Source organism: Cucumis sativus, chromosome 6 (genome assembly GCF_000004075.3).
Source record: "Cucumis sativus cultivar 9930 chromosome 6, Cucumber_9930_V3, whole genome shotgun sequence".
Classification (NCBI taxonomy): domain Eukaryota; kingdom Viridiplantae; phylum Streptophyta; class Magnoliopsida; order Cucurbitales; family Cucurbitaceae; genus Cucumis; species Cucumis sativus.
The window spans coordinates 7,141,047-7,161,205 of record NC_026660.2 but is presented as its reverse complement, the minus strand read 5'-3'; the positions used below and the strand labels follow the sequence as shown (position 1 = coordinate 7,161,205).

Genomic DNA, 20,159 nt, shown 5'->3' with positions numbered 1-20,159 from the left:
TAGATAATATTCTTTTTTAAAATATATTATGATAATAATATAATTAATTTATAAGTTTTATTAAATCAATCATCCTTTTAAAAAAAAAAAAGATAAAATTGATCATGAAAAGTCTTATCTTGATTTTCACGAAAAAGTAAATGGAGAATTTTGTGGAAATGAAGATTAAAATATGGAAATAACCGTCCCCAGTCTCATCTCTCACCTTTATCTGTTGACATCTCTATAAATTTACTTTATATAAGAAAGTAGTAAAATAGAAATCCATCAACGATAAATGACATTTATATACCGAATAACAATAGAAATAGTATAGTCTATCTAAATCAAAATTTTGAATACTACTTTTAAAGAAATCCATAATGGATAGGTATGATATTCACATATACAATCATATATAAATTAGGATAAGATTTAAGGAATAACTAAATATAAAATTGTCATGTCTACAATATTTTCATTATATTTTATATGTTTTTGCAAATATTCTGGCTATTGTTCATTCACTAACCTTATCACTCTACAAGAATGAAAGAATTGGGCCATTAATGATATTGGGCTTTGTTTTCAACTTTATATTACTCAACACAGAATCACCTTTTTCATGTAATGTAATGGATAATATAATATTATGGATAAAAGTATTCATTCAAATTATCATGTAATATTATTTTTTATTAATTATACCTTATAGACTCCTTTTAGTGATATAATCTAACACCAATATACCCTTAATTATCATATTTTTCTTCGTATTGTATTATATTTACTAATATTTGATGTCGTAAACCATCCAAGTAAATACATGAAATAAAAATTTTGGGCTTGTATGATATCTTAAAATAATATTGGAGAAGTCGATAGAAAAAAAAAACTTACATGAAAGCCAGGACTGTTATTTTTTCACACATACACGAGATAATTACCATGAATAACAATTTTTATATAATAATTAAGGGTACAATAACATTTTTATAAAAATTGCAAATATAACAAAGTTTATGAGCGTGACATACTTCTATTACTAATAAACTCTTTTATACTCTGGTAGACCAATACTTGAAATATGTTTTATCAATATGAGAGATTCCTATCGATAATAAACTCTTGTTAAATTTTGCTATAAAATATTGTTATATATATTAATATTTTGAATTTGATTGTTATATTTACAATTATGTGATAGTATACATTGAATTAAAATTATGGGACATTAATAGTATAAAATCCACCAAACTATGAACAAAAGAGTTGAATATATGTACATGAGATTTTATATTATTATTATTATTATTGAAAAAGAAGTATGTTAGAAAGAGTGAGTATATATTATTATTTTTATTACTATTCTCTTAAATGCAAAGTTATATAACGTAGCTATTACATTAGAAATTAAAAAGAGTTAAATTTTATAACTAACTTGTGAAATGTATAGCAGAGTGATGTAATTACACGAAACATAAAGCAAAAATGTTGAACACTTGACAAGATTTACCCTACTACTTTTACTGTTAGTAAAAAGAAAACAAAAGTAAATAAAACTAATGAAAGTCAAAAGATTCATCCATATCATATGGTAGATGTGCTACCAAATAATACCATTGCCTGCTGGTAAAATGTAAAATCACACCCCTCCATTTAATCTGTTTATTCATCTAATATTAACATCCACCTAAAACATCTACTATATTAACTATTTGACATCTATTATTAACTATTCTTTTTCAAAGTTGGTTTCAGTGTAGTAAAAAAAACAAATTAAAATATTTACAAATTATCCTTATACAATAATAAATCATCATTATCGTAAGTAAACAATAATATTTTATTTTAATTTAAAAATATTTTCACTATGCTTCTTAGTGTTACCATCTCAATACTTATCTCAAATTTTATAATGTCAAACTCTTTTTGAAGTACAACCAATTTTTCAACGCGCTTCTTAAGGTCACGAAGAGATTTTACGCTAAATGTGTCATGTCCACGTTATTTCTTGTGTTATTTTCAATGTTATCGATTTATTTAAAATTGTTTTTGTTATATTTGTCTACTTAATTAATCTTGTGAGAGTAGCTAGTGTGGGTTTTCTTTTCTTCTTTTCTCCAACAACGTTTATCCTAGTAGAAGCAACAAGTGATGGGAGATGGAACATGTAGCTAGTTTGCACTATAGGGACATTAATATTTAACAAACTTAATTATAATGAAATGAAATGGACACGAACATAAATAATTAAAAGGAAGTCATATATATATATATATATATTAAAAAAAGAGAGTAAATATAAATTTATGGTACAAATTTGACATTGGAGTGACAAGACCTAAAAAGAAAGAAAGAAAGGAAAAGAAAAGAAAAGAAAAGAAAAGAGTGTTGAGTTGAGAGAATTAATTTAAGAATATATAATAGTCCAAAAAGCCACCCGTTAAATAATGAAGATTTTGCTTTAATAAAATAAAATAAAAAAATGTAAATAGAATCCAAGCCTTTGTGAGATTAAAATAAAAATAAAAATGTAAATTGGCATGCATCACATTTTTAAATAAATAGAAAAATAAAGAAATGAAAAAGCCTTGAAAGCGCAATCCCTACCCCATCAACTTTTCTTTTTTGTTGTTGCGGTGGTTGTGGATGCCTTCCCTTTCTCTTCCCCCCCTCTCATAAAGTGAGAGAAATTCAACTACTATCATTATTCCTTTTTTTTTTTTCTTTTAATTTTATAAACATAAACAACCAATATGTGAATATCTCATTTTTGACGTTCATAATACAAGTTTATACTAGTTTAATTGATTTTGACATTTTGTTTACCATTTTTATAACCTTTACTTGTGTTACTAGTTGTGTCTTATATATAAATTATTCATCTTTTGTTCTTTCAAAATAAATTTAATATATATATATATATATATATATATATTTTATAATATTAACATATCTGTTAGACAATATTTTTAAAATTTTTAAAATTATTTAATTTAATACCACGTTGGAAGGTTAGGGTCCTTTTTCTTTTTTCTTTTTGTTGAGAAAATAAGGTTTGTTATTGGACATAGTTGCACATATATGAACTAGTTAAATAAACTATATGAGAAGTAATTAAGTCATAATCACCTACCTCTTGTTTCATAATATCTTATTTTATATATTTGTTTAGTTTTTGAAATTGAAGTTTATTTTCTATTATCAAATTTGTTACCATTGTTTTTACTTCAACATAGTTTTCAAATCATTAATTGACCGTTGCTAACAAAACAAGGAAGTTTAAGTATAACTAGGATTTAATAAGCTTAAATTGCATAAATAAATAAAATAAAATAGTTTTCAATGCCATGTTAGTTTTTAGGGTTAGCTAGGTTTGATTTTGAAAATTGACTTATATTTGAATTTAACAAAAGTGAAGATTTTAAAATAATAGTAACAGTTAAGTATATCTAGAAATTATATTAAATATTTTTGCAATTCAAATAATCAATCCAACCACACAATACTAAAAACTAAAATTCTTAAAAAAGATTAAAGTTCACCCAACATAACAAACCATTATAGTTGAACCTCCATCCCAAAATACTTACATATAGTAATTTCCAACCAAGAGTAATAGAAAACAAAGATATATAAATAAAGAAAAATAATGATTAAAACAAGTTAAAGTGAATAATAATAATAAAGAAAAGGGTGTATTGTAGAGATGAGATGTTGGATCATGGATCCAAATTAGGGGAGAAAGAGTGGAGGGTGTAAAAGAGTAATTTTGATAGGGAAGGAAAGAGAAAGGTGAGTGGTTGTTTGAGAGGTGGTTTTCGTGGGAGATATTAAAGGTCGAGTGTCGTAGTTTTAGATGTGGGCATACCCCCTTCTATGTGGCTCCCACCTCTTTCCCCATCTTTCTTGGTAGCTTGCTCTTCTCCAAGCATAGTAAAACTAACCCACCCTTTTTCCTTTTTCTTCTTTTGTTTTTCTTCAAATTAATTAATTCATTCATATAAAACTTAAACATCTATCTATCTATCTATCTATATATATATATATATATATTATATTGTATATTCCCCTCCCCCCCCTCCCCCCCTTCATAACACATAACCATATGACATTAATCCCATCAACACACACACACACACAATCTTCCAATGCCAAAAATGAGCATCTCTGTCAATGGACAATCCCAAGTCCCTCCTGGCTTTCGCTTCCACCCTACCGAAGAAGAGCTCCTCCAGTATTATCTCCGCAAGAAGGTTTCTTTCGACAAGATCGACTTGGACGTCATTCGTGATGTTGATCTCAACAAGCTCGAGCCTTGGGACATCCAAGGTACTTACTGTATCAAACTACTACTACTACTCAACCAAACTTTGATCACTCTTATGATCATAATAATGACGTGTAGTCTCATTTCTCTTTTGCTTGTTTTGTTCTATAGAGAAATGTAAGATTGGAACCACTCCGCAAAACGATTGGTATTTTTTTAGTCATAAGGATAAAAAGTATCCAACTGGGACTCGGACTAACCGAGCTACTGCAGCTGGGTTCTGGAAGGCAACAGGTCGTGATAAAGTTATTTATAGTAATTGTCGAAGAATCGGAATGAGAAAGACGCTTGTGTTTTATAAAGGTCGCGCTCCTCATGGCCAGAAATCGGATTGGATTATGCATGAGTATCGACTTGATGAAAATTCCACATCCGAATCCAATAATGTACTGCTAATCTCTCTCTCTCTCTATATATATATTTTGTTAATTACCTCCTAATTTATTTATTTATAATTGGCTGAATTTTTTTGATTTAGATGATGAAGGCAACCAGTGTAGTTGTGATTGGAGATGGTGGACAAGAAGAAGGGTGGGTGGTGTGTAGGATTTTTAAGAAGAAAAACCACCATAAAACCCTAGATAGTCCAATGAGTACTACAACTAATGACACCACGTCGTCTTTGTTGCTTGATTCCTGCAATGACGGAGCATTAGATCAAATCATTCACTACATGGGAAGAACTTGCAAGGAAATTATTGAAGAAGATCAAGAAGATGAGGACGGGATGGGGATGGGGATGGGTGCTGGGAGGTTACTCCATCCTATTGACACATCCTCTGTTGTTATAAACGGTAGCGGTAGTTACCTGGACGGAAGATTCTCCAAACTTCCAAGCTTGGAAAGCCCAAATTCTACCAGCACTCATAACTGTTACCAACCTATTAACAACCACCTGGGCCCCGCTGATCCTATGATAGTTTCTGGCTACCAATTGGACTCCTCTTCCGTCGTCTCTTCCGCTCCTCATAATTGGGCAGCATTCGACCGTTTGGTCGCCTCCCAACTCAACGGCCAAGTCGAAGTATCCAATATGATATATTACAGTGATCAACTCCCAACTACTACAACACTACGTGCAACCACATCCTTTTCCTCCAAATCTTCATCTTCTTCCTACAACGCAGTCGTCGCCGCCCCCACCGCCCCTCAAGATTATAACAATGTCGACACCGAGTTGTGGAGCTTTGCCAGATTGTCGTCTACTGACCCGTTATGCCACGTATCCGATACAACAATATAGCTACAGACAATAACCATCCATCGAAATTATGGGGGGAGACAAGAATTTTACAGAGAGGAAAGAGGAAATTATCGAGAAGGGTTTTAATTAATTAATTAAATATTTAGAAATATGATCTTATCATAGATCAAGTTATCATAATTCATATGTCTTACATCATATTAGGAAGGAAGAAAGAAGAAGAAATCTTTTGTAACATAAATAAAAAAACACAAATTCAAAAAGTAAAAGGTTAATCAAATTCAAGAGGGTTTTAGATGCATGGGGTCACATTATTGTCAAACTCCAAATTATTTTTTCTTTTCTTATAATTCATTTTATAGAGTTTAATCATTTTTTTTTGTCCTTAACCTGTAACCTCCTGTGCTTCTAGAATCTCTTTCGGATTTAATTTAATTTCAGACAATAACAGTCAACATGACTTACTATAAAAATGTGATTACTTCATAAATAACTCTACGTATAGTTTCTTTCTCATATATTTAATGGTGCAAACTAACGGTTACGCTATTGATCTCATAATCCATAAACTTAAACTTTTGTGTCAATACATTGATCGCTTAACTTGATATTATAATATAAAATACATTCTTGTAGTAATATAATCCATCAACCGAATAAATGGTGATTTAACTATGATCTCAAATGAGTAATGACTATTTGACGTGGAGTATTTTTTATTTTTATCTTTTGTCAAAACGGATCTAAATTAGGTGTATTTTTGGTAGATGTTGTGTGTTGAAATGATTAAGGTGAAGAAGGAGAAAGGGTGAAATGTGGACTAATGTGTTTCTTTTTCTCTAATGATATTATAAAAAAATCCGATAAAACTTAGTTATCTAACCACAATTTGGCACACGAAAATCTCTTATTTTTTTGTTGAAAAAATGATGTAATTTTGATATAGGAATATAATTGAGTAAGGAGTTGAAAGAAATCTGCAAGTAATTAAGTATACATTGCTCAATGATATGAGTGTGGTGTATGGGCTCCACTTCCTCAACATGAATGACTGCCGATGAAAAGGGCATTGGGACATACATCAAAAGATTAAAAAAAGTTGTTTTTTGATATCGATCCTCTCTCTCTCTTTCGATATATACATATTTCTTTATTTATTTATACATGCAAACAAAGGAATTTTTTTTTTTTAAAAAAAAATTATTGTTATCTATGGTTTGGTTAATTAAAACATTTTAATAAGATTTTGGATAAATGTAATTTGTATTTAGATTGTGTGTTGAGAGAACTTAGGTTTAAAATATTTGTAAGTGTAATCCACAGATTTTTAGTTTATCTTTATTTTTTCACTTGATCTCTAATCTATTGAATGATTTATATCAAATGAAGTTAAGTGTATTTGGTGTGTTAATTCAATAACAAATTATTAAACGAACATGAGATTGTTCAATATTATAAGTTTTGAGAATATTTTTGTTGACCTGCCAATTCAATATTTAGACAATCTTAGTTTTTTTTTTTTTATTGTAGAAAAGATTTTAGATCTAAGATAAAAAAAACCAAATACCTTCTGAGACTTTTATTTATGAATCAATTGATCACTTCAATATGAGAACCTTTAGTGACCTATGATGACCAACTCCAATGACAACCACGTTTACTAGCAACTCTAGTAACCAAATCTAGCAAATACTCTAGCTATCTGATGACGATAGTGCGCACTTACAGTAACATGCCAACAACCACCTAGTAGCAATTTTGACACCCATCTACAGTAACTATTGTCGACAATGATGATTTTGACAACCCCCTCTAATATCTAACTCAGATTACCACCTCTAATATCTAGTGACACTGGCCTCCAGTGAGAAAAATCTCTAAGATCATCGGCTTTGTACAAAAACTTTGGTAACCAACCATTTGCACCACATATTTGACGAACACACCATCCAGTGGCCAACACCAAGGACCCTTCCAATGACCAACTCTGACAGAAACTTAAACAACTAACTCAAACATCACCTCCGACGATCATCGCCAATGATAAATTAGATGATCGATCACTTCAAACGACTTAGGTAGGAGGTGGTCATTAGTAAGTATTTTGATGATAAATATTAATAATAGGTAACATATTATTATTATTGAAGTTGTTTGTGATAGATTTAATTAGGTCTATACTTTAACTTCTTAAAAAAAGAATTAGGTCTCTATTTTAATTTCTTAGAAAAAGGGTCTATTCTAGCAATTATACTCAACCTAATTAAACTAACTTTTAAAATTCAATATCTAAAGAAGAAATTTATTTATTTGTAGTGAAATAACTTTTCAAAATAAATTGTTTTATTTAGTAGACAAAATTTTAAATGCTTTTGAAACAACACCTTGTTTTGACTATTCATAAATATATTTTTAAATCACTGTAGAAAAAAGAACTGTTAGGTACACTTTTTAAGAAAAATTATGTTTTTAAAACTACTTTCTATTATTTTCCCAAACTGTTTGAAAAGATATATCTTTTGTTTTGTATTTTTCTTCACTTTAATTCTAAAATTGCTTTAAACATATATCACATCCAAAATATAATTTTACATTATTTACATTCTAAAATCATACTACAAGTTAAGAAAATTTCTATTAAAAAAAGTTGATCACATAAACCAAACTCTTTGTTCTTTATTTCAAAAAATATAATCCATTAACAAACCCATTATTCAAATAAATAAAAAATTAAAGAGAAAAAAAAACTCATAAAATTAGTACAATATAATATTTTATTTCTAAATGAAGATGTCAAATTATGAAAGAATCCAAAGTGGATTTTAGTTCGAGAGAGAAAGAGAGATATAATTGTTGTTAGTAGCTAATTTAAAATAGAAGATAATCCATTTTTATTAGTTTAGGTAGGATGTGTACTATTAATTCTATTCTAGAACTGATTCGTGCTTCTTCTGAAAATCAATAAATATGGTGGTCATTTTTTTAAAGAAAATTTAGACTACTTAGATCTTGTGTTTATATATCCCATGATTCACCCCAATTTTTAACCATTAACCTAATTAACTCAACCCACCATATCTCATTTCATATAAAAATTTGTTTAGTATTAATAAACTCTCTCACCATTCATTTTTGCCATATTTACCATCTTTTTTGAATGACGTTGCTATATAATTAAATATTGACTCTAAAAGTGCTATCCATTATTTCAATTTTCCCAAATCTCTTCACACCTTCATTTCTACTATGGTAATTAAAACTATCACCAATTATTGTCTCGAACACCTATGGCCAATCAACAGGTGAGCGCCAACAATAGTCATAGTCAAGTCATAATGTTTTGAGTGATTATAATAGATAACAATTTTTGAAACATCAATCATAATAGTAAGTTACAGTCTATACTATATTTACAAATTCATTTAAATGTAATTGCTATATGTACTAATATTTTAATTTTAATTGTTATCCCTGGTATTTAAATACAAATTTGAACTTATTAGTTTATAATGCTTACTTTTTAGTTGTTATTTACATTAATTTGACTTAAGCATGTGTAGAGAGACATTTTAAATGTTGAGAAACTTAAACAAAATTGTGTCTAAAAGTAATATTGAGAAAATATAACGAAACTTCATTATTTTCACAAGATGTTACAGACACAGCTTACTTAAAAAGTGATAATGGAAAATATGGAAAATAAAATAACATACATATCAACACTTAGGGTTGTCAATCACATATAAAAATTAAATTAATCAGCATATCTGGTGGGAGTATAACAAATAGTTATAAAAATATAACAAAATATTACTATTATTTTATTTATTTTGTAAAGTTAAGTTATGGTTATTTGGGGCCAATAAATAAAAGCAAAGACTCCAACTTTTGTTTTTATAATAAGAAATTTCAAATTTTAATAATAAAAGTTTGTAAGTGGCCTAATGGAGAGGATTAATTTGCATTACATATTAGGGATATAAATTTGAGAATTTAAAAAAGTATTAAGGAATCAAATTGAGATCAATTTACTTACAACATTATATATATAAGGATCATATGAGAATTCATTTTGCTAACTAGTTTGATTTTTTTTTAAAAAAAATGGAAAATAATTTTGCTATCTATATAATATACACACACTAACAAAGCCAACATATTCTAAAAAATAAAAGCAAATGTGTGTATAGTTTTAGGTAAAGATAAAATTCAAAATTATTATAAATAAAAACTATATATTATAAGAAAATATTCATCAAATATAAAATTGGTTATAATTATACACCTTAAAGTTGAAAATTTGGTTTTCTCAAAACATCTGTTGAAGGCTTTTATCAATTATAAAGCTTTGAATACATATATATATATATATTGAAAAACGTAGGATGGTTGATCAATATATATAAAAAGCTTTGTATCTTGTTGTTTATAGTTATCAAATATATAAACAGATATATGGTTGAAAAGATGTGAAATGTGTTTTTATTGGATTGAATAACCTTTTTAGATAATAATTAATTGTATAGCAACACATTCATATAATTGTAAGTACAACAAAATTGATTGATAATAGATATTATCTATCATAGACGTTGGTAGACTTTGACAGAAGCATACACGGATTGTATTGACGAATCAAATCACAAAAGTCAAAGCTTAAATGAAAGCTTTTAAAAGTTTAGAGGTATAACTGAAACAATGAGGCGATATAGGTTGTTTGATAGTTTGAATGCATAGAGAGAAAGAAAAGAAAAAACCCAAATGAAATTGTGTTTGATTTGATGAATACAAACTACAAAGTGATAGGTGTATGAGTTAAAAGGGTGGTAGGTTAAGTTTGTGTTGTCAATTAGGACTTTGAATAAAGCCTCAATTTGCAAATACTGACCCTTTAACCACCTAAATCATAAAAAGGGTTTAATTTCCAAAACTCTATTAATTGTGTTAATAAATCACCCACACCCACACACACACACTCACCTACAACCTTCCATGCATACACACTTTCTTTTTTTTCATAACAACCTATTAATCATAATTATTCCCCTTTTTAATTTATTATTATCCTTTTTCAAAACCCATATTTATTTTCAGATTATTAATATTTAATTTTGATCTATAGCCGAGTTCTAATGTCACTATTCTAAGCTTTTTATAGAATTATTTCAAGTCCTCATCTCTTTTTTATAAAAAATATATAAGTGATAAAAGTACAAATCATTAACAAAAAAGAAACTAATCATATTTAATTAAAGTTATATATGAAAATGTTGAGTTTAATCCAATCAAAATTATGTTTTCTAGAAGGATTTAAAGCAAGTGTTGGACAAATTAACCTAAGTTTGGTGAAGAAAAGTTTCTATGATTCTTTATATTTGAATTATTGAGCTATGTTTATTATTGTTGGACTCCTTTTCAAAACAATGATCTAATTAAATAAATTAAAATTTTCTAATCAAAATTATAGAATAATTGATTTTTTTTTTTTTAAAAAAACTAAATTAGAAAGAAATCCTTATTATTTATTTTTTTTTTTAAAAAAAAAGTTTTTGAAATAGGTCCCCATCTAATTAATTAATCAAATATTAGTCCCAATACAATAAACAATAATCTATGACGGATTATCACCCACCCCCCCCAAAGAAAAAGAGAAAAAAAAAATCTATGATGGGTTTAAAATTTTCTGTTGCATAATTGCCTTTTGTAAAGAAAGAAAGAAATCCAAAATTTGATGATATTCCTATAAAGACGTGTTATCTAACAACAGATTTAGTATATTGTTCTAAATTAATTAATAATGAACTTTCTAAACACATTACATAAAGCTAATCTATTATAGTAAGGAAATACTCTGAAATACTTCTAATTTTTTTATATGTTTCATTAATAATCAATTACATTTATATCTCAAAATAATAATAATTAATACAGTTGAAACTTTGGACAAAAATAATTAAATTTAGTTTTGCATGGATACTTCATTAATTTAGGGTTAAATTGTAAGTTCAGTCTCTCTATTTCTTTTCTAAATGTCCAGTAGACACGTTTTTAAAAAATAGTATTAATCGTTTACGAGTGCAACTATTTTAATTTAATATTTCATATATAATATTTTTCTTTTTTCTTTTGGCTAAATTTATATGAAAAACACCTACAATTATGTCTATGTTTTCTTAAGAAAGGTGAGCCTATCATATTACCTTGACCTTTTATAAATGTTCCTAAATTATCACTATTGTATAACTTTTCTTAAATAATGTCAAATATAGTTTGGGACTTGAATAAATGTTTGAATCACATATATACTATTCCAGCAAGCAACAATTTTATTTGACATTCACTTCCTTATTCTTTTTGGAGAATATGTGCTATAATGAATGAATTCTAAGGAAAAGGTAGAGTAGTAAAGAAGTTAGAATAAGTAAAGAAAATTAGCCCTATAGATTAGATTAACCACAATGCAGTAGAGGAAGAGGCTGAAAGAAGGCGAATAGAAACTAGAATGAAGGGTAGATATTATGTCCTTTGTATATGTGTGTGAAAGTGAAAATGATTTGAATGTCCAATTTTTTGATTAAAAGATATATTTATTGTAGGTGTGATAAGCGATAGTTAGGTTTATAATGAATATTGTTTTTGGTGTGAATACATTATTAATATATAAAAATATGAAAATTTGATATCCTGAAGCCTTTTTTGTAGTGCTCATTTGAGTAGACAACAAAATGTTTTGTATAGTGTGGTTGTAAAATATGGCCATAAGTCAACATTAGTTTTAAGAGAATCTCTCTCTCTCTCTCTCTTTCTTTGTTATATAATGAGAAATTCATTGTCAAAGTTGGAGGTAATACAGCCAAATGACACATCTATCAGGTGTGTGTGTGACTTTGAGAATAATATATAAAATATTTGTAAAGTATGAATTACACAAGTTGGAATTAAAAGACAAAAGAATCTGATAACAGTGTCCATATGATAGAACTTACACAACTACCTTCTAAATATCAAAGAATATATAGTTGACTTTTGTGCTGTGTTTTGTAAATTGACTTGACCTTTTGTTTTTCTGTCTCCATTCCAGACATAAACACACACAACTAATTCAATATTACTTTTTAAACTTGATTACCTAATTGTTTGTTTAATTAATTCAAAGCAAATTAAAGTTTTCCCAAATTAACTTTTCTTTTCTACCATAATTGAATTCCTAATATACCTCAACACAATTGAGTTAAAATGAATTACTTTTAGTTAATCCAAAAATAATATAAAAAAACTTAATTAAATTGTGGGCTGTGACGAGAAACAATAATTTAATTGTTATTGTTATTGGTGTAACTATAATGATGCAAGACATATACACTCTTTCACTCCTTTTCATCTATCATTTTGTCACAATCTTTGCTTTATTTCCTTTACTTTTTCTTCATTTGTCAACTTAATTATTTGATAAAAAAAAAAAAAAAAGTCAAATTTGAAAGAAAACAAGTCTTTTCCTTTCTCTTAAAACTGGAACCCTATTTTTCATCATCCTCTAATAACACTTTAAATTAAATTTCTACCCAAATTTTGGTATAAACTTTCATTCAATGACAACATCCAACTTAACTTAATTAAATTTTCTATTTAATTAATTTGTAAATGCCTAATTAAATTGGTCAATTGTCGTGTCAAAAGAGATCATATGGGATATCTTGTACCAAATCATTTTTGTTGTCAATTTTTTATTAAAAAATACAAATGTTGAAGTCCCAAATACCAAAAATTTCTTCCTATTTTTAGTTTGGAGATCTGATATAGTACAAACATTGAAGAATAACGTTAGAGTTATATATATATATAGTTTTGATAAATTATTGTAAATAATAAAACTGTTACAAATATTTATATTGTATAGTAAAATTTCAGAATCATAAACTTCTACTCATGATAGTTTTTTTTTTTTTTTTTATTCTAAAACATTTAACTATATATATATACATTTTATATATAATCTAGTTGTGTGGATTGGGAGAAGAGAGGATGACTTACAAAGTGAAAAGATTTATATGTACTCCTTAATATACTAAAAGAAATATTGACTTTGATATCAATAAATTAAGGTTGTTTACATACATTAGAAACGTATCAAAGGATTTACAAAAACAACTTTCCAACGTTTTTCTAAAAGTAGGATATGGCATAAAGATTTGAGCATCTGTGTTCTTATATTATATACTTTCTTAAAAATTTATAAAAATGACTTTGAATTAGTAGTTTAGAATTCAAATAAACCATACATTACATGATAGTTATTCATGAAAGAGTCTGAATAAGATAAAGATTGATTTAAATCTTTCATGTGACAACAACAATAAATTTGGTAAATACATGATTACCTACAAAATAGAAAGGCCTACATGTCAATGTACTTGTCCCTTGAAGGCATATGCACCAATCACTATTTAAATTATAGAGTGCATAAGTTGTAACAAGTTTAGAGTATGTTACGAAATCAACGAATAAGGAATACATCTAAAACATAGAGTAGTAGATAATCAAAACATAGATTTACGTGGAACAAAAAGAGAATAATTTTAAAAGAGAGAATGTTGTAAAATGCAAATTATTCACATATTTAGGATTTGAAAGTTTATATAATGTATTTCTCTTTGACCTTAAAGTCATAATAATTAGATAAAATTTTAAAAAATTAAATACCCCAAATATGAAAATTCTACTTAGATTTTGGGAGGGTTACCCTCAAATCTCACTGGAGGGCACACCGCCCCTAAACCTCAACTTGATGTACTTTGTACTTTAGTTTATGAAAGTGTATCTTAAAAAAGGTCTTTATAATTATGAAGAGAATTATTTATTCTAAAACTAGCTAGAATGATATATATTTATAGAAATATATGAGCTAGGTAGGTTGTCCCGAGTAGGGATTGAGAGTCCAATCAGGATAACCTTTCAAGTTTCAACTCATGTAGACAGGGCATGCTGGATTAGGCATTTCAACTCATCAAGCTCTAAACCTTCTCTCTTTTGGTCGATCTGATCTAGAATCATCTCTGTTATAATATTTAATTTCATCTAAATATTAATGATTTGAGTGTCAAGTTGTTGAATTAATAAATAAATAAACCTAGAAAGTGATCAGAAATTATGAAGTGAACAACAGAAGTTGTCAATAATGAAATAAAATGAATCTATTCAAATTTAGTCACCAAAAAAGTTATGAAGACAAGTTTGAAGGTATATGAAAAAACAAAACCTCACCCAATGCAATAATATATGGATATATAGTAACTATTTTGAAAAGAAAAGAAAAAAAAAAGGAACCCACACATAACATAAACATCTCACCATGGGATAAAATAATTGTGTACGCTTTAACTTTGTCCCATGAATCGGTTGTTGGCTGACTTTTGAACAGCATCATCGTCTATACACTAATTCTGTCATCTATTCCTCCTAATTTCCATCTCATTCTTGTTGTTTTTGTCCCCTCACCCATGCCATGTTTCCCAATTATCTTTTATAAATTCCCCCCACGCAAACTCACTGGTAACATATCAACTTAACAACATTATCTCTTGATTAAACATACTTTGACGACATTTTTAGAGAAGAAGAGAACTCCAAAATGTTATAATATTATTTTCATTTTTGTAATCAAAAGAAGAGAACATATTCAACCATGTTTAATTATACTCAAAACCATCCTCTGCTAAATATGGGTATATAATTTTGTAACTTTAGCATCAATCAAATAGGTTGGATTAAAAAATATATTAGAAAAGTAAGTTTTATTTAAATTTCTTTTGAAAAAAAATGGTTTAAAATAAATTTTGAGTTGGATTCCAAACATTTTAAATTTCTGCAAAGTAACTTAATTAAACATTTAAAAATATATAAACTAAAACTAATCAACCACTAAACTATGTTAATTGTGTTTATCTTTAGCAACTACAATGTATGATTGCATAGGCTTCGTTCTGGTTGGGTGTTACTTTTGTTTGACTTTGTATGTAGAGCCACCAATATAATATTAAGAGACAATACACATCTTATTGTGACATATTTTTGTTTTTGGTCTTTCACTTGTTTATTTTTCTTAACATAGTAATTATTTGTTGCATTTTAATTACAACTTGGTAAAAAAAGTGAAAGATATATCAAAATTAAATTCATTAATGTACATCTCTAATTTGTCAGTATATCAATTGTTTATAGTCGTTTTCGTGCAATGAATAATATGGTCTTTCAAAACACAATATTTTCATATTTTATATCTTGATTGTGTATTCACATTTTTCACAAAAAATTAGGTTCTTTTACAAGTTTGTAGTTATTGTTATTTATAATATTATCATTTGTTATATTTTTGAGTCTGTCTTATTATTATTATTGGTTTAAATAAGACTGCTTTTATTATTAGAAAGGCAAAGAGACGGGATTTTGGCAACCATCACTCACTAAAATATCATAAATCCACGTACATGATTCAGAATTTAAACCTATTATTATTATTAAACAAAGGAAATTTCTTCAAAATTCTTTGCAATTACTTTTATTTCTTCTATCCAACAGCAACACATTGATTATTATTGTGGCATGCAATATTACATTTATACACTAATTATTTGTATCCATTTAATTAAGGTTTAATCCGTTTGCTTAATGTTTTTAGTTCTTATATTATCCCTAAACCATTTTAGTTTCAGTACTCTACATCGAATTTTATTAATAAGACTTCAATTTAGTTTTTAAAATTATTATTTTTGAAATTGGTTAAACAATATTAAGATTTTCAAGACAATTAAAGACACACTTAGTAAACATATTTTCATAATTATAAATGTAACTTCAATCAAGATTCTTTTTATTTTAGCCAAAATAGAAACTAAATACAAAAGTCCAAATTAGAACGAAATAATAGTCGTATTTGAACCTAATTTTTTATATAATAATTTAGGGATATGTTTCTTTTTTTTCTTTGAAGCAATATAATCTAGGGAAGTTAAAGAAGGTAAGAGTAACATGAATTTGGACAATATTTTCCCCTTTTATTTTTAGAAGATTACTACTACCCCTCTCCTTTTGATAGCTCTAATCTTCAACTATATTCAACTAGAAATGAAGAAAAAAGAGATGAACCAAAAGCCACATCTATTGATATGGAGTTTTTAACCATAATAAACTAAGGTTATTATTTTTCACATTTTTCACATTTTTCTCTATCAAACCCAAAGAATGACAAATTTCAAGGTTGCACATATCTAAACTTTGTTTAAGAAGATTGATATATATGAAAAAAAGAAAAACATAAAGAAGATGAAGAACCAAGAAGAACAAAAAAGTGGGGCAAGAAAGTTAGGTAAAGAAGGTGGGGACTTTTCTATTTGAAGGGTTTGAAATTTGAATAATGATATATGTAAACAGGCAAAGTGTTACATCTTTAGAAATGTAATTTGAATATTTTATTTAGAGATATTTTCTAATATAACAAATAATAATAAAATTTAAGATCTATACTTGTAAATATTTGAAAGAGTTTGTTGTTTATAATAATTTTATTTAATTGATTAATTTTAAATTGAAGTGACTAGGGTAAGACAGCTTTAAGAATAGGTTCTGATTACAATATTTTATTTTGAAAATCAAAGCCACGGAATCAATCTGAAATATGATAATCAATGTATTTGGTATGTATATAGATATATATACATTTGAAATGATTAACTCGATTTTAATATTATTCATTTTTCTTCACTAACTTCCAAGTTGAAAGACAAAATAAAAGGTGAGGTTTTAGTAAAAGAGAGACAGCTTTACCCTACATTTATATTCCCTTTACTCTTCTCCATGAGATTCCACTAAATTATTATTAACTCATCTTTTCAAAACCATTCTCCTTTTCTCCTTTTTAGAAGCTCATTATTATCAATTTTAAAAAAGTGCACAAAAATAAAATAAAAATATATATGCGGTGAGCGTGGATCGAACACGCGACCTTCAGATCTTCAGTCTAACGCTCTCCCAACTGAGCTATCCCCGCTTGTTAATTATTTAAAAATTAAATAATTTTATAACTTCTCAAACAAATAAAAAAATTTAATTAAAAAATTATTTTTAGAGAGCAAATATTCAACAAAACATTTATAGTCTTCTATAAAATGCAAATAGTCCTTTTCATTATTTTTAGAAAAACCCCCGTTCAAAACTCTAACATTATAATTATTTTTCATAACATTTTATAAGTTAAGAAAAATTGAAATAATACCTTTTTGCTTATAGTTGAATAATTTAAATAAAAAACATATGATTAAAATATTAAATTTTGTTAAAACTTGATAGGATATACTTCAACATCTAACTTTGAAATTCACACTAAAAATACACTTTCATGTATTAAAAATGTTTATGTATTCAAAAAGAAATTAGGAAAAGGAAAAGAATAAAATGCTTAGGACTTAAAAATCAACTCTAAGTTGGAATTAAGATGGAAACATTGTAAGCGTGGATTTTTCGTAAATAACAAATAAATCCATCTTCTTTCGATTCTTCTCTTTTCTCATTCCATAAAGTTAACATATTAGCGATTCTTTATATTTTTGTGCGGTGTTGGTTGTTATCTTTTGACTATTTTGTTTCAAATAGAAGAAATCAAGTTTAAAATTCAACGTCTAACCTCAAGATTAATAGTATATGTATTACTTTACTTCTCTTGTGTTTAACAAAATATCTTGAAGGAGACGAATAAGGGTGTTAGGAAGGTATCTTCCTTTTTCAAAAAAAAAAAAAAAGAAGAAAAAGATTTCCTCGACCAAATTGGAATATTTATACAAATACAAACCATTTTCATCTTTGGAACATATTTCCTTTTGATTAATAGTGATCAAGAAAATAGTCCAATTGATCAATATTCATATAAATAGTAAGTAAACATCTAGAAGAAAGCCCATAATTTCCTTAGTAAAAAAATCTTATTCCAAAAGGAACTAAACCTTATCATTTAATAATTATTTGAAAGAGATGGAAGCTCTCACGAAACTCCAAACCAAAGGGAAAGGAATTAGAAGACACATATGGCAACAGGAAGGCGACCATCAACAATGGAAAAATTCAGTGATACCTTCCAAATGAGAGCAGCCAAGAGATGACTTTAAAATTTATTTTCTCTCTGAAGGATTGTTAAAATAACTACAATAATTTGAATAAGGAAATATTTAACCATTTTAGAATAGTTTTGAGCACATTTAAAACACTAAACTTAAGTAAGGAATTGTTACAAAATATTCAACGAGGGTTCAAGAATCTCATCATCATGATTCATGATTATGCTAAAACCCTAATTCAATTCATGTTTATGCGCAATGTAACATTACAACAAATATGAATAGAAAAGGGAGAGGAAAAAAATGAGAAAAAGGTGAATAAAAGGAGAAGGCAAATGAACCTTATAAGAATAAAGTAAATTATTAACATAGAGAAAAAAAAATGTAATATAATTAAATTGTGGACCCTAATCAACCTTAGGATAGCTATAACATTTTTCACGATCTCTACAAGATTGGCATCTTTTTTGTTTCTTCCCACATTGTTGAAAAAGGTAGAAAAAATTCATTGAAAAAAGATATTTTTTTTCCATTTTCTTTCTTTTTTTTTTTTTTTTTTTTTTTACTTTGGTTCTTTCATCCAATAACCTAAAAGGAAAAAATAATCATATGGAAAGTTACGTTGAACGACTTCAATAGCCTCCTCTCCACTCATTTTTCTTGCACTTTTTTCTTCTACTTTCTACCAAATAAAATATTAATTCCATCATTAAATTTAATATATATTTTTAAAAAATTAATCATGAATTTATAAACAAGTCTTTTTAACTTTTATTATAATTGATATAATGACTTAAAGACAGAAGCTTTTCTCTAGTCTCTTTGTTCTTTTTTTCCTTTCTTTAGTTGAAGAAACAACAAAAGCCTCTTTCTTTGCTATAGTATATATTATTTGCCTCATCACTCTGTTAAATAAACATCTTACAACATTTTTTTAATATATGTCACCTCTTTTAGCACATTTATCACACACCAAGATCAAAAGCGATTGTCATCATTAATCGATATTTTGGTACACTCTAATCTTTTTTGACTTGTGAATACTTTTAAATAATATTTCTTTAACATGAGTACTTTTAATATAATTTATGTTATCATGTACTAATAAACCACACCAATTAAACAAATGAACAATTATTGGGTGGCTTTATCTAATTAGTAATACCATTAATATACACATATTATACGAACATATCTAATCGATTTCTTTAAAAGAAAGTAGGGAAAAAAAAGTCAAAATCGTTGGGGAGAATAAGTTAAAATTTGAGAATACAATCCCATAGGAGCAGAGAGCATTAAAGCACGATCAATGGACTTGAAGAACCATACCCTTTTGGATGTGAAATTGTAGAAAAAACAAAATGGATAGAAACTGATTGAGGTTTGAATTTCTTCGCCTTCTTCAATGCCTCCAATTATGCATTTTTTTCTCTGCAAAATAAATGTATAATTAGTTTTACATATTTTAAACCTTAATTTTTGTTTAGAAAAACGGTTACAAACTCACTCTTTAAACTAATATAAGATCTACAAGTGTACT

The 20,159-nt window shown here is 27.2% G+C and overlaps 1 protein-coding gene and 1 non-coding gene across 2 annotated transcripts; one reads left to right on the top strand and one right to left on the bottom strand.

The window, feature by feature from the left end:
• The first annotated feature begins 4,071 nt into the window (after window positions 1-4,071).
• On the top strand, window positions 4,072-5,785 carry LOC101217354 (NAC domain-containing protein 43). Its single transcript, XM_011658553.2, has 3 exons — window positions 4,072-4,314; window positions 4,424-4,698; window positions 4,791-5,785. Exons 1-3 carry the CDS (start codon window positions 4,134-4,136, stop codon window positions 5,553-5,555), a joined length of 1,221 nt encoding a protein of 406 aa, XP_011656855.1. The 5' UTR covers window positions 4,072-4,133; the 3' UTR covers window positions 5,556-5,785.
• Window positions 5,786-17,486: 11,701 nt separating this feature from the next.
• Window positions 17,487-17,559, bottom strand: TRNAF-GAA. The gene has a single exon. It is a non-coding gene; the product is annotated as a tRNA-Phe (tRNA).
• Window positions 17,560-20,159: the final 2,600 nt, after the last annotated feature.

Bases quoted from the DNA above. Each gene is read 5' to 3' on its own strand.
- LOC101217354 (XM_011658553.2), top strand. From the start codon at position 4,134: ATGCCAAAAATGAGCATCTCTGTCAATGGACAATCCCAAGTCCCTCCT. The intron at 4,315-4,423 runs GTACTTACTGTA...TTTGTTCTATAG, and splicing joins CGAGCCTTGGGACATCCAAG to AGAAATGTAAGATTGGAACC. The intron at 4,699-4,790 runs GTACTGCTAATC...TTTTTGATTTAG, and splicing joins CCACATCCGAATCCAATAAT to ATGATGAAGGCAACCAGTGT.